Source organism: Sarcophilus harrisii, chromosome 5 (genome assembly GCF_902635505.1).
Source record: "Sarcophilus harrisii chromosome 5, mSarHar1.11, whole genome shotgun sequence".
NCBI classification, from domain to species: Eukaryota; Metazoa; Chordata; class Mammalia; order Dasyuromorphia; family Dasyuridae; genus Sarcophilus; species Sarcophilus harrisii.
The window spans coordinates 200,698,500-200,710,368 of NC_045430.1; the positions used below are offsets into that span (position 1 = coordinate 200,698,500).

Genomic DNA, 11,869 nt, shown 5'->3' on the forward strand with positions numbered 1-11,869 from the left:
GGCTTCTGGCCCACGGGGCCCACTAAGCTCCGCGGGCTTCCTTTCCGGGCTGGGCATGGGGACACAGAGTCACAGACAGGTAACAGCCATCTTTGGTGCTTTATTCCAGGGGCAGCCCCCTGCCCCTCACACTGTCACAGACTTCCAAGATCAGGGGTCTGCCCAAAACCAATTCTCCCCTTCCCACCTACCCCCCACTCTGCGTGCCTTCCGACTCAGAGGGAACTAAAAGAAAAGGTGGCTCCTTAGCTTGATTTCCCTTCCCTTATGGCTAGCGTCTGACTGCTGCCAGACAATTTAATTCCGGTCACCCATACCATCATGAATGACCCTGCTCTGTTGTCCCCCCTTCAAAGAGGGGCTGATGGTAATGAAAATGGGGCTTCCCCTGTCTCGCTGCTGGTGTTAGGGTGTCATTGGCCTGGTGCTGATGAGGTATCAACTGCTCCCCCTCCTTTCATCTTGTGTAAAGGGATGCCCCCAGTTTTTCCCCATGGGCCCACCCCCCACACATCCTCACTTCGGTTCTCTGGGGCTAGCTCAAGACTTCCCACCCCCCCAAGGGCCTGCCAGCTTCCACTAAGGCTCAGCCCCTGGTCTGAATTATGATGACTTGCATAAGAGCCAGCAGATGAAGGCTAATTGTCTTCCCAACCTCAACCAGCCAACTGGGATGGAGCATCTGGAAAAGGAAAAGATGGTGTGTGGCAGGTTTCCAGTTGCCCCAAATCCAAAGAAAACCTCCCTTGTCCTATCCCCCTTCCCTGTACACACCATTTAGTCTGCCTACCCTGGTCCTCTTAATCCTCACCACACCACCCTCTTTCCATTAACTATTCATTTCTCATCTTTCCCACCCCAGACAATACTGACCACATTGGTTGACTTCTCAACCACTGCTGGGATTGAGCTCTGCCTCCTTCTGAACACTGCCCTCTTCTTGCCACCCCCCAAGGGGTAGATTACTGGCTCCCTTGGGCCCCCATTGTTGTCTGGGGCTGGAGCTGGAGCTAGAGGCAGGGCTGGTACCTGGAAAGAGAAACCACCAGTCCTACAGAATTCAGAAGTGATCTCAGAATCAACCTAGTCTTCATTGCACAGACAGGGAAACAGACCCATAGAGGTGATGTAATAAGCAACAGACAGGATTAGAAGCCAGAGCCTCAGACTCTTTCCACTGTCTCATGACACTTCCTCCTTTCCCATCCCTTCCCAATGGCTGGGTTCTTACCATCACTGTGCCAGGTCAGGGTCTCATCTTCAGGGGTGAGTAGCCTCTGGGGACTGGGCCAGAGCCTTGGGAGCGGCGTGGCTGAAGTTTCCCCCCACTGCTCTTGCTGCTGCTGCTCATGGAGCTGAATGATGGGGGGAAGCTGTGAGCACCACCACCAGTGGTCCCTTTCCTTACCCCCACCCTTTAAGTCCAGAAGCTCAATTCTTCAGGGTAGAGGGCAATGGAGATTCCCCACCTCCTTCATCAATGTTAGTCATCCCCACACACACATACACACACATGCCCTGCTCCCTGGACCAGCTCACCTGATGCAGGTAGATGGCATGAAGACTCATCTCAGCAGAGGCAAGCTCAGAAAGCAGGGCGGGGTTCCGGACCCCAGCACCTCCTGGAGAGACACAACTACAACAAGCAGCCGGGCAGGTCAGAAGTACGCTCTGCCACCTCCAAACAGCATCCCCAGCACAGTGGGCTTTGACCTTCCCACAGTTTCAAGGTCACATCTTTCCCGGAGCAGACCCTCAATCACTGCCCTCCTCCCCAGGCTCTTCCCCAAAGATCAGGATTTCCCCTAGGTGTCTCTGTGCCCCTCTCAATGATTCCACCCTGATTCCCCCAACGCACCCCATCCTTTGCACCCATTCCCACCTTGGGTCGTGGCCAGCCTGTGATGTGGAACCTGAGAGAGAGGCCAAGAGGCTGGCAGTTGCAGCAGCTGGGCAGGGAGCAACTGGACTCAGATCCCGGGGTGGCAGAAGGGGATGTAGCATCAGGCTGGCCAGGAGCGCCTCGGGCTGCAGGCAAGAGGAAAGGGAGAGTGCTTGGGGGAGGTCAGGGTCATAAAGTCAATGAATTTCCACATGAGAGGACAGGCTAACAGGCTCCAGGGCACAAGGGGCAAGGAGGGAGCTGGTGGGTTGGGGACAGTCACTGGCTGTGAAGACCATGAGGGTGAGGAAGATTCTGGGGGTGGGAGGGACTCACTGAAGACGTGGAGTCACTGAGAAAGCTGGGACCGTGACCGGGTGTGGGGGGAGACCGGACTGGAGTAGTAGCCCAGAGAGCAGCATCCTGCTGTACTCGGCCCCGAAGCTGCTCCAAGAATCGCGAGCTGTGCCCAGGTGGACGCCAGCGGGGGTGGGCCAGTGAAAAACGCATCAAGGAGAGCTCTGTCTTCCCCCCTTCCGCACGCTGGGACACCGAGGCCTCTGTCTGTCCTGCCGAGAGCCACTGGGGAAATCATAAGCCATTACATTAGCGCCGTTCTTTGGCAGACACAGACTTCCCTGGGCTCCACGATTCACAGCTAACCCGAGATAGGGGCCTGGGGCGCTCACCCGGGTCATGTACATGTCAGAAGCAATAGCAGTAGATCTTCCAGACTGGGAAAGCCAGCTCTCTACCCACTATATTGCACTTACAATCTCCTGAATGCTTCTCAAAACACTTTGATAATCATCATTTGATCGTCACAAGAATCTTGTGAAGTAGGCTGGACAAAGACTATACTATACAGCCATATACACAGTGGATAAGACACCAGATGTGGAATAAGGAAGACCCAAGTTCAAATCACTTAACTTGTGTGCCTCAGTTTTCTCAACTGTAAAATGGGTATAATAATAGCGCCTACCTCCATAGTCATTACTATTATTATACAAATCAAGATATTGGTTCTAGAAGAGATTAAGTGACCTGCTCCAACTCACACAATTAGAGCCCAGGACTACTGTCTTGATTAGGTCCACTACATCACCACGCTTCTAAATATGGAATTTGTTTCTGCCTCACACACACCCCCACCTTGGAAGTGACTCTGCTCCTATCCCAAAACCCCTGACAATAACATTATTGCCTGTATTTGCTCCCCATTCTTGGATACTACCTTGGCCCCCTAGGGCCCCTATCTCCTAAGTCTAACAGAGAGAAAGGAAGAATCAGGAAGGAAGGGGGAGAGGGGATCTAACCTGGGGATGGCCGTGGCGTCTCACATCCATGAGAGCAAAGGAACACACATCCCCAACCCCAGCTACATCCACAGTGAAGTGCCGAAAAAAATCAATGAACTCCAAGGCACGAGGGCGAAACCAGAAGAGGAGGGCGAGCGGGGTGAGGACTGGAGAGAGGAGCTCCTCTAGGAGAGAGACCTGGGGGAAATAAAATGGGGGAAACCCCACAGAAGGGCTGTCTGGGGAGAGAATGGCTTAAGTTCTATGGATAAAAGAATTCCCCAACCCAGTCCAAGATGGCACTGCAGAGTAGAACCCACTAACTCCCCAGCCAGAGAGCCCCTGAGAAGCCTGGGATGCCCTTACAGTGTCAGGTCCCACAGCTGCTCCCCACAGATCCTGGCCTTGACCAGCCCCGTGGGCTGACCAAGTTCCAGAGCCAGCTGCTCTCACTCACTGCCTTGTACTGCAAGAGCTGCGACATCTGGTGGTGAGTGCTGGCTTCCCGGGTGAGTCCTGGCTCTTCCGGGAGGTAATGCATGTGAGCAAGAGCGGCCTGCAGCAGGGACTTTGGGGAGCGACCCACGAGCTCCTCCTCCGGGATGAAGCACCTGGAGGAAGAGGAGAGCGATGGGGCAAAAAGCACTGTCTGGAGAGGGGTTTTCTGCTTCTGGCTGTCCCTCACCAGCTGTTTGTCCTTGAGCCAGCACCTCACTTCCCTCTTCTATAAAATTAGGGGATTGGATAGTTTTCCAGGTCCCTGTCAGCTCAGAATTTTAATTATCTGTGAGAGTTAAGCAGTAAGATGATGGGGAGAGAGCTGGCCTTCAAGACAAGAGATTTATGTCCTGGTCCTAACACTGTTGCTCACTCCCTCTGGGGTCATGAGCAGGTGAGTCATTTTCCCTTTCTGGGTCTTTATTCCCTCCCTTTAAAATAGGGAGACTAGATGCTCTCTAAAGTCCCTTCCAAGCTCTAAAACGGTATGACACTTAGAAGTTGAGAGAACAGAATGAATGGATGGACGTTTCCCTGGGTATTTATCTAAAAAGGTGAAGTGAAGATTCCTGCCCTGGGACCCAAGTGTCCCCCCCAAGGCAGGAGGGAGGTACCCCACGTGCTGACCTGGCCACAGTCAGCGCCACCCCCAGCCCTGTCATGGTGGTCAGCACATGTTCTACAGCCAGCACATCCTCATCATACACTGTGAGCACCAACAGGACAGCCAGCAAGGCACCGGCAAAGAAACCAGCATGGCGGGCCAGCAGAGCCAAGAGTGGGGCTGGGGGGGCGGCAGCCCGCAAATAGCGGGCAGCAGGGCGGTAGGCACGGGCCAAACGGGCGCGGAGCTCATGGGGCAGCTCGTTAAAGTGGCGCAGTTGCAGGCGGGCCAGGCGGGACCAGCGCCGCGTTCCCAGCGCCCCCGGCTCCCGGCGCAGCAGTTCCGCGTGGCTGAAGAAGGCGTGCAAGCCCTGCCAAGCCAGCACCAGCGGACAGAGAGCCAGGTTGGCCAGTGCCAGCAGCAGCAGAGTTCGGCGGAGGCGGGTGGCAAGCGTCCGCCTCTGACAGTTCCGCTTGTAGGGACTGGACAATGCCCAGCCCCCACGGAAGAGAGAGATTGGTCCCCGGAACAAGAGCAGGTCAAGATTGAGGGCCAGTCCCTGGCTGAGGAAAGTGGCGCTGCCTCCCCAGGGCAGTGGGCAGCGGGCTGGCAACAGGCCCTTGTTGGCCAGGGCCACCAGGTAGTTGGGGTAGCGCAGGATGCGGTGGTGAACATCGAGCTCGGTCAAGGGCCGCGGCAGCACGCACAGGCCCCCCCCACGCTGCAGGGACAGGAGGCGAGACTGGACCTCAGCCCAGGACACCTTGCTGAGGTCCTCCTGAAGGAAGAGGGAAAAGGAGTGATTCCTGGGAAGGACCGTACCCCAAAAGCTCCCTCCTCTTGATGACCACTACGTAAATGTGAACCCCCGCCCCCTGTGGGAGACCGTGGCTTGAGAGGGACTCGTGGCCTCTTGCTGCCCCAAGCTTCAGCTCTGTGTCTTGGAGCTTGGTCTCCTCTCTGCCCCTCAGGCTCATAGCTTCAGGCACCAGAATTCTCTTTTTCTGTAACCCTTACTTCCAGTCTACATCAGACCTGCCATATCATCCTTCCTTTCCATCCTCTTCTGAACTCTTACAACCCTCATTGTCTATGCAGCTCATCAAACTATAAATCACATCAGACTGTTTGACCCTTTGCACTTTTTGTTTTTAGGTGAACTTCTCATACCTGTCATGTTCTGTCCAACCCAGACTGAGTCCCAAGAGCACAAGGGATCACCATAGTACCTGGCTCATTGATTACAGGTCAATATAGAAAGGAGGCCTCAGGACCAAGAAGTTCTGGATTCAAGTGCTGTCTTTTAACACATCCTGGTTGTGCGACTCTGGGCAGTTAAATTGACCTCTTAATGCCCTAGTCTTTGATAAAGGAAATGAAGCACTTCCTCCTAATACCAAGGGAGTCAAAAATTTTATTTCCTCTTCCTCCTCCCCCCCCCCCAAAAAAAAACACTCAGAGAAATAGTTTCTTGACTTCTTGAAAAAGAAGAGACGCTCCCTTCCACATTAATCCAAATCTTCATGTGGGACCATTTCAACAGCCATAAAATTGGCTTTTTCTTTCCAGTCTCTTGTTCCTCAAATTCCATTCAGCAAATGACCCCCAGACTGACCTTCCTAAAACACCCCTCCCATCAGGTCCTATTCTGAAACCAGCAAGGATTTCTCAAACTCAGATAAGAATCCATTCATTCAACAAATATTTATTAAATGCCTACTATTTGCCCAACCCAGTATTTAGAGCTATGAGAAATACAAAAAAGGACCATTCAAGAGCTGGCTATCTAGGGGAGGAGCAAGTGGTAGTTAAGACCTGTGAATTCATCAGTGTGAGGAACTCCCAGAATAGAAACTCCTCCCATCAAGGAAAATAGCTAAACTTCTGTAACTTCAAGTCATTCAGAGTTCTCTGGGTACATAGAGAGATTAAGTGACTTGCCTATGAGAACACAGTGCATGTCCAAGGCAGGCCTTGAACCCAGACCTTTCCCAGCTCCAAAGTTACTGTCTACTTAGGAGAGCCAGATAATACAGGGCAGTATTGAGGACCGATTCCTAATTCTAGGATTTATCAAACCTTAGGCAAACCTCTCTTCTTCATGGGCCCCAAATGCCCTACCTGTAAAGTAAGAAGCTGAGTCTAGGAGACTTCTAACACTTCTTCCAGCTCCAACATTCTGTGATTCTATGAATCCAGATGTGGATATGATTGACCCCAGAGGGCAGAAAGAGGAGAAATGAACAGAAGTTGCAAAAAGGTAACCTTTCTATCCAAATTCTATCCAACCATTCCTCTTCTTTTCAAACTATTCTTTCTGCCTATCTGTTCCTTCCTTTTACAGAGCTCCTGATGTCTGCACCATACAGATCTGATTATAAGCCATCTGGCATTATCTAGTGTCCTGAGACACAGGTACCAGTCTTGTTTTTTCACCTCAATTGTGAGCTCTTCAAAGGCAAGCACCATGTCTCGTCTTTCCTGTCTCCCACAAAGCCAAGCGTATAGTAGATGTCAAGGAAGATTTGAAAACTTGACAATATCCTTATTCTCAACCTGAATGTCTCAGACCTCTGTGATGCCTGTGGAAAACGGTTTCCCTCAGCTTCTGCTTTGACCTATTATCTCGTTCCCTCCTTCCCCTAACTCCAATTTGACCTATTTTCACAGCACCCTGCCACCTCCAACTCACAGGGGGGATGTGCAGGGCTTCTCTATAAAATGTTCGGATATCCCAATAGTTCAGAAGGTTGCAGAGGGAGCGTAGAAGACGGAATAGCCAAAACCCAGTGGCCAGGAATAAAAGGAAGATCAGGAGTGAGCTGGAATGTACCCTGTATTAAACAGACAGATTGGTGGCCTGGATTAGAGTTTGATTACCTAAAGAGATTAGAGTTAGGGAACATAGCAGAACTAGTAAGCCCCTAATCAAAGGCCATGGGGTTGGGATGGAGGAAAGAGCAGATGAGACAAATGGGCTCATGGATCTAGGACGAGGGCCTGGCTCTGAGAACTGAGACAGGGCCAGAATAGGTGAGATTCCCGGGTCCCTTTCCTCTCACCAGTCTGACTGTCTCTGTTCAGCCTTACTCCCCTAGCCCTCTGCTCATCCTTGCCTGCACTTCTGCTGTAGCTGGAACAGAGGATGAGGAGGATGGCAGTGTCTCTGATCTCAATCCCGGAACCATCCAGGCTCCCAAGCCCCGCTGCCCTTACCCCTTCTCTGCTTTCACTCACCGCTGGGCACACTGGGCGGCAGGCAGGATAGCATCAGACAGGGTCACCTTGCTGGGAAGGACTCCAGGGGTCTGGTGGGAGCCAGGGGCTCCAGGCCGTGTATGGTTAACAGGTCGGTTGGCAAAGAGAACATCATAATCAACGCAGCGGAGCAGGAAAGTAGTGAAGGCAACAATGAAAACGAACTGTCTGTGGGTGGAATGGGATAAGGATGAAGGCAGAACCAGAGGCATCCCAGGGTGACAGGGCTGGGAGCAAAGCTGGGGTCAGGCCAGCAGATCCCAGGGAAACAACCCCAGGCCTGCCAAGGTTTGCTGAGGGATGGGAAATGAGAGAGGGAAAGAGGAAGGTGGCGGCTATGTGGGGAGCTGAGAAGAGGGACTGCTGTTTGCTGGGAGGATGAAGACAGGAACTAAATATAAAGGACTTACCCTAACTGGAAGGCATCCTCCAGAAACATACAGGCAAAGCCATTCCGCTGATGGTAATTGTAGAGGTACCAAACTTATCAAGGAATAAGACCAAGTCATCAAAGATCTCCCCCAAGCTCCAGCGCCCATCCACTTAACCCCCTCCCTTCAAGTACCCCCAACCAGACTATTCATTCCTGAAGCCCAGCCCCCGCCAGTTCTCAGGCACCCATTCCTTTCCAAGGAATGCCCTAGTCTTCGCCCTCAGCCCTGCTCATCTTACAGCTGCCCACTACAGCTGCCCTCAACAGTGGGCACACAAGATATCTTGGTGAAGAAGCTGTCCAAGTTTTGGATGTGATGCCAAGAGCCTGGATGGAAAAAAGGCATGGAAGACAATTACTCCCATTTCTTTTTACAATCTCACAGTCACCCTGCGACTCAGCAGCAGAGGAGACCAACACTGTGAGATGAAGTTACTTACCCAGGAGCACCCGGCTAGTAAAATGTAAGAGATGGAACTCTGCATGCAGAAGTCTAAGCCATCATTCGGGTGGTCTCCATTCCCTTAGCCTGTTACCTCCAACCCCTTTGTCTTCATGCCCCTGCCCCCTTGAACTTTCTAAATGTGGGGGCTGCTACTTGTGCCCCTCCCTCTCTGAGCTGTGTCCCACTCCACACCAGAACCTGTTTCATTTGGACTTCCTGTATCCCCACTTACCCTTGAGCCCCTCTGGCACATGGAGCAGGGGTTCCTGGTCATCCCCTGGGAGGGGTGAGTCTTGGCTGTTGTCACAGTCCCTCTCAGGGTCACAGTCTTCCAGTCGTTCGTAATCCTGTTCTGGGATTAGGGGGCCCATCCGCAGCCCAGAGGAAGTCTGGAGAGACCACTGTGAGGGAAGGGGAGTCACCGAGGCCAGGCATGGGGTGGAGTAGGATCTTAGGCCAGATGGAGCAGAGCAAGGGGTCCCAGAAGACTCCCCATGAGGTGAAGAGGTTTCTGGGGCCTGGAGGTCACTGCTGTGGGGATGAGTTACCCCAGAAGTCCTGGCTGGGCTAAGGGGCCTCGGGATGGAAGCAAGAAATGGGGAAGGAGAGCTTCTTGTGTAGGGGGTTGGAGACATAGAAAAGACAGAGATCCTACCCCTTCCAGGCCCCAGACATTGAGGAGGAGGAGGGAGCAAAGGGGATAATAACATAGCTCCTGGCCCCAGCTCCCCCCATCTTTCTTGCTGCCCCTTTGTCCCCCCCCATCCCATCCGTCTCACCATCGGGCTGGTTCCTCCAACAGAAACACTGCTGTTGTTTTCTGGGGAGCAGAGCTTGTGGTTCTTCAAACGACAACAACAGAGTGACTCAGCCATAAGCAGGCCCTGGGCGTCCTGACTCCCAATCACCTGTTTGACCACTCATGGCCCCTCCCAAGACTCCTGGGGGAACCACAAGGTCTCCCGCGCCTCTGGATTCCTTCTCTCTCCCACCAGCTGGATGATGTTCAAACAGACCCTGTTCCCCACCTACACCTCTCCCAGTGCCCTGCCTCATGGCATTCTGCCTGTGCCTCTTGCCCATCTCTGACTCAGTCGGGCTCAAACAGTTCCTCGAGACTTCCAAGAAGCAGACTCGGGTGACTGGGGAGGAAAAGAGACTGCTCGGTTTGGAGGGAACGTCTCAAAATCCCAAGGGTGAGATACCGAGCAGAGATCTTGCTGGCCTTCCACCCGGAGAGGGGAACCAGGGAGGCCAGCCCGTCCGGCCTCATTCCTGCAGAGCTGACTCTTCAGGAAAGGCAGGTGGCACTCAGGCACCCAGCCTCCTCCCTCAGTTGCTGACTCAGCCACCCAGGGCCACGCCCGGGAGCTACGAGAGGCCGGGTGCCCTGGGAGACGGTGAGACAAACATGGCTTCTCTGGTTCCTGGAGGGTCGCGTCAGCTAAAGGGCTGTCTGCGCACTATGGACTTTGGTCTAACAGACCTGGGGACCGGACAGGAACGGATGACAGGATTTAGGGTTTAAAATAACCTTAAAAGTTTTCTAGTCCAAACTATCCTTTTAGATGAGGAGGCCGTGGGTCAGGGACATAGGGTGTTGCCTCAAACTCTAACCTACACTTGCCCAGGATGAATCCAACAGATCCACGCTCATGATGGAAGCGCTCAGTCTGCCTCAGTTCTAGAGTCAAGATAGGAAACTTTGTCACTGAGTGATGCACTAGGTGAGTTAGGGCAGTTCTCAGTGCCTGCTGAAATATATATATATATATATATATATATATATATATATATATGTATATATATGTTATATATGTGTGTGTATATATACATGTATATATACGTTATAAATATGTTATATATGTGTGTATATATACACATATACATGTATATATATACGTTACATGTGTGTGTATATATATACACACACATATATATATATATACACGTTATATATGTGTGTGTGTATATATACACATATATATGTATATATATACGTTATATATGTGTGTAAATATATATACACATATACATGTATATATACATTATATATATATACGTTATATATGTGTGTATCTATATATACACATATATATGTACATATACGTTATATGTATGTGTATATATACGCATATACATATATATACATTATATACATACGTTATATATATGTGTGTATATATACACATATATGTATATATACGTTATATATGTGTGTATATATACATATACACATATACATGTATATATACGTTATATATACATTATATATGTTTGTGTATATATATACACATATATATGCATATATATGTTTTATACACATATATACGTTATATATACACATTATATATGTTTGTGTATATATATACACATATATATGCATATATATGTTTTATACACATATATACGTTATATATACATTATATATGTTTGTGTATATATATACACATATATATGCATATATATGTTTTATACACATATATACGTTATATATATGTGTATATATATGCATATATATGTATATATATACGTTATATATGTGTGTGCATATATATATACACATATATATGTATATATATATATGTTATATGTATACACATACATATACACACACACACATATATATATAGCTTCCAGGAGAGTGTACCAACACACTGAAGCTCCTCACTTACCCTGTCCCTCATCAGCTCAGGAACGCCTCCCCTAACTCACCCTCTTATTCCAATCCCTCCTTGCTGTCTTCTCTAAGAAACTCCCCTCCATGGGAATTCCAGAAGACTAAGACCCCTTCCTTCTCCCCCCTGCTCATCCCAGCTCCTTCCTCCTCTGAGAATCCTGCTCCATCCCAAGAACCTCTCCTTCCCCCCACTACCCAAAACTTCCCCTCCCCTGTGACCCCCAACTCCCGCAGAATCCCCCTCCTCACTTTTCCTGATCCCTTTCCCTTCCACCCCGAATAATAAATTATTATTTATTATTAATGTAAATTACTCATTAATAATTAATTTAATTAATTACTAAATTATTATTATTTATTATTAAATAAGCTTATTTATATTAATAATAAGTAAATAAATTGCAAGATTTAGTGAATAAGCCCAAAGGGAGGGTCTAAGAGCAGGACAGCTTTCCCCTCGCCATCCCCAATTTCTTGACAGCTCAGATCAAGGTGTGGAGGTCAGGCCGGCTGGGGCTCCACCCCCGTCTCTCCATCACTTCCCCGCCCCCTTGCTGGGCCCTTTCGGATCCCTTGACAGGATCCGGACAGAGACGCGGCCCCGTCGCGCCACGCCCACACCCACCCCTCGGCTACCCGAAGAGGGCCAGTGACTAACCCTGAGCCCTCGGGTCATCCCTTCGCCCCGCCCCATCCTCCGCCTGGCTCCGCCCCCGAGGGGGGAGCGCTAAGGGAGCCTGGAGCCTTTTCCGAGTCTTGGAGGGGGAA

The 11,869-nt window shown here is 50.4% G+C and overlaps 1 protein-coding gene across 3 annotated transcripts; it reads right to left on the reverse strand.

Annotated features, from left to right (window-relative positions):
• Nucleotides 1–80: 80 nt before the first annotated feature.
• ATG9B (autophagy related 9B) lies at nucleotides 81–11,847 on the reverse strand. 3 transcript variants are annotated; one of them, XM_031939417.1, is made up of 16 exons: nucleotides 11,760–11,847; nucleotides 9,201–9,263; nucleotides 8,654–8,822; nucleotides 8,260–8,303; nucleotides 7,954–8,018; nucleotides 7,523–7,711; nucleotides 6,978–7,119; nucleotides 4,309–5,063; nucleotides 3,641–3,794; nucleotides 3,202–3,381; nucleotides 2,219–2,464; nucleotides 1,883–2,028; nucleotides 1,540–1,636; nucleotides 1,232–1,355; nucleotides 874–1,029; nucleotides 81–682 (listed from the first exon to the last, which is right to left on the reverse strand). In XM_031939417.1, exons 1-15 carry the CDS (start codon nucleotides 11,793–11,795, stop codon nucleotides 890–892), a joined length of 2,550 nt encoding a protein of 849 aa, XP_031795277.1. In that variant the 5' UTR covers nucleotides 11,796–11,847; the 3' UTR covers nucleotides 81–682; nucleotides 874–889. The 3 variants fall into 3 exon arrangements, with proteins under 3 accessions (XP_031795277.1, XP_031795278.1, XP_031795276.1); XM_031939418.1 differs by lacking the exon at nucleotides 11,760–11,847 and having other exon boundaries at nucleotides 9,201–10,140; XM_031939416.1 differs by lacking the exon at nucleotides 11,760–11,847 and having other exon boundaries at nucleotides 8,654–10,141.
• Between the last annotated feature and the right edge of the window lie 22 nt (nucleotides 11,848–11,869).

Coding starts and splice junctions, on each gene's coding strand:
- ATG9B (XM_031939416.1), bottom strand. CDS start 9,296: ATGGCTGAGTCACTCTGTTGTTGTCGTTTGAAGAACCACAAGCTCTGC. Junction 7,712..7,953: donor GAGGATGCCTTCCAGTTAGG/GTAAGTCCTTTA, acceptor TTCCACCCACAG/ACAGTTCGTTTTCATTGTTG. Junction 2,029..2,218: donor TCAGTGACTCCACGTCTTCA/GTGAGTCCCTCC, acceptor TCTTGCCTGCAG/CCCGAGGCGCTCCTGGCCAG.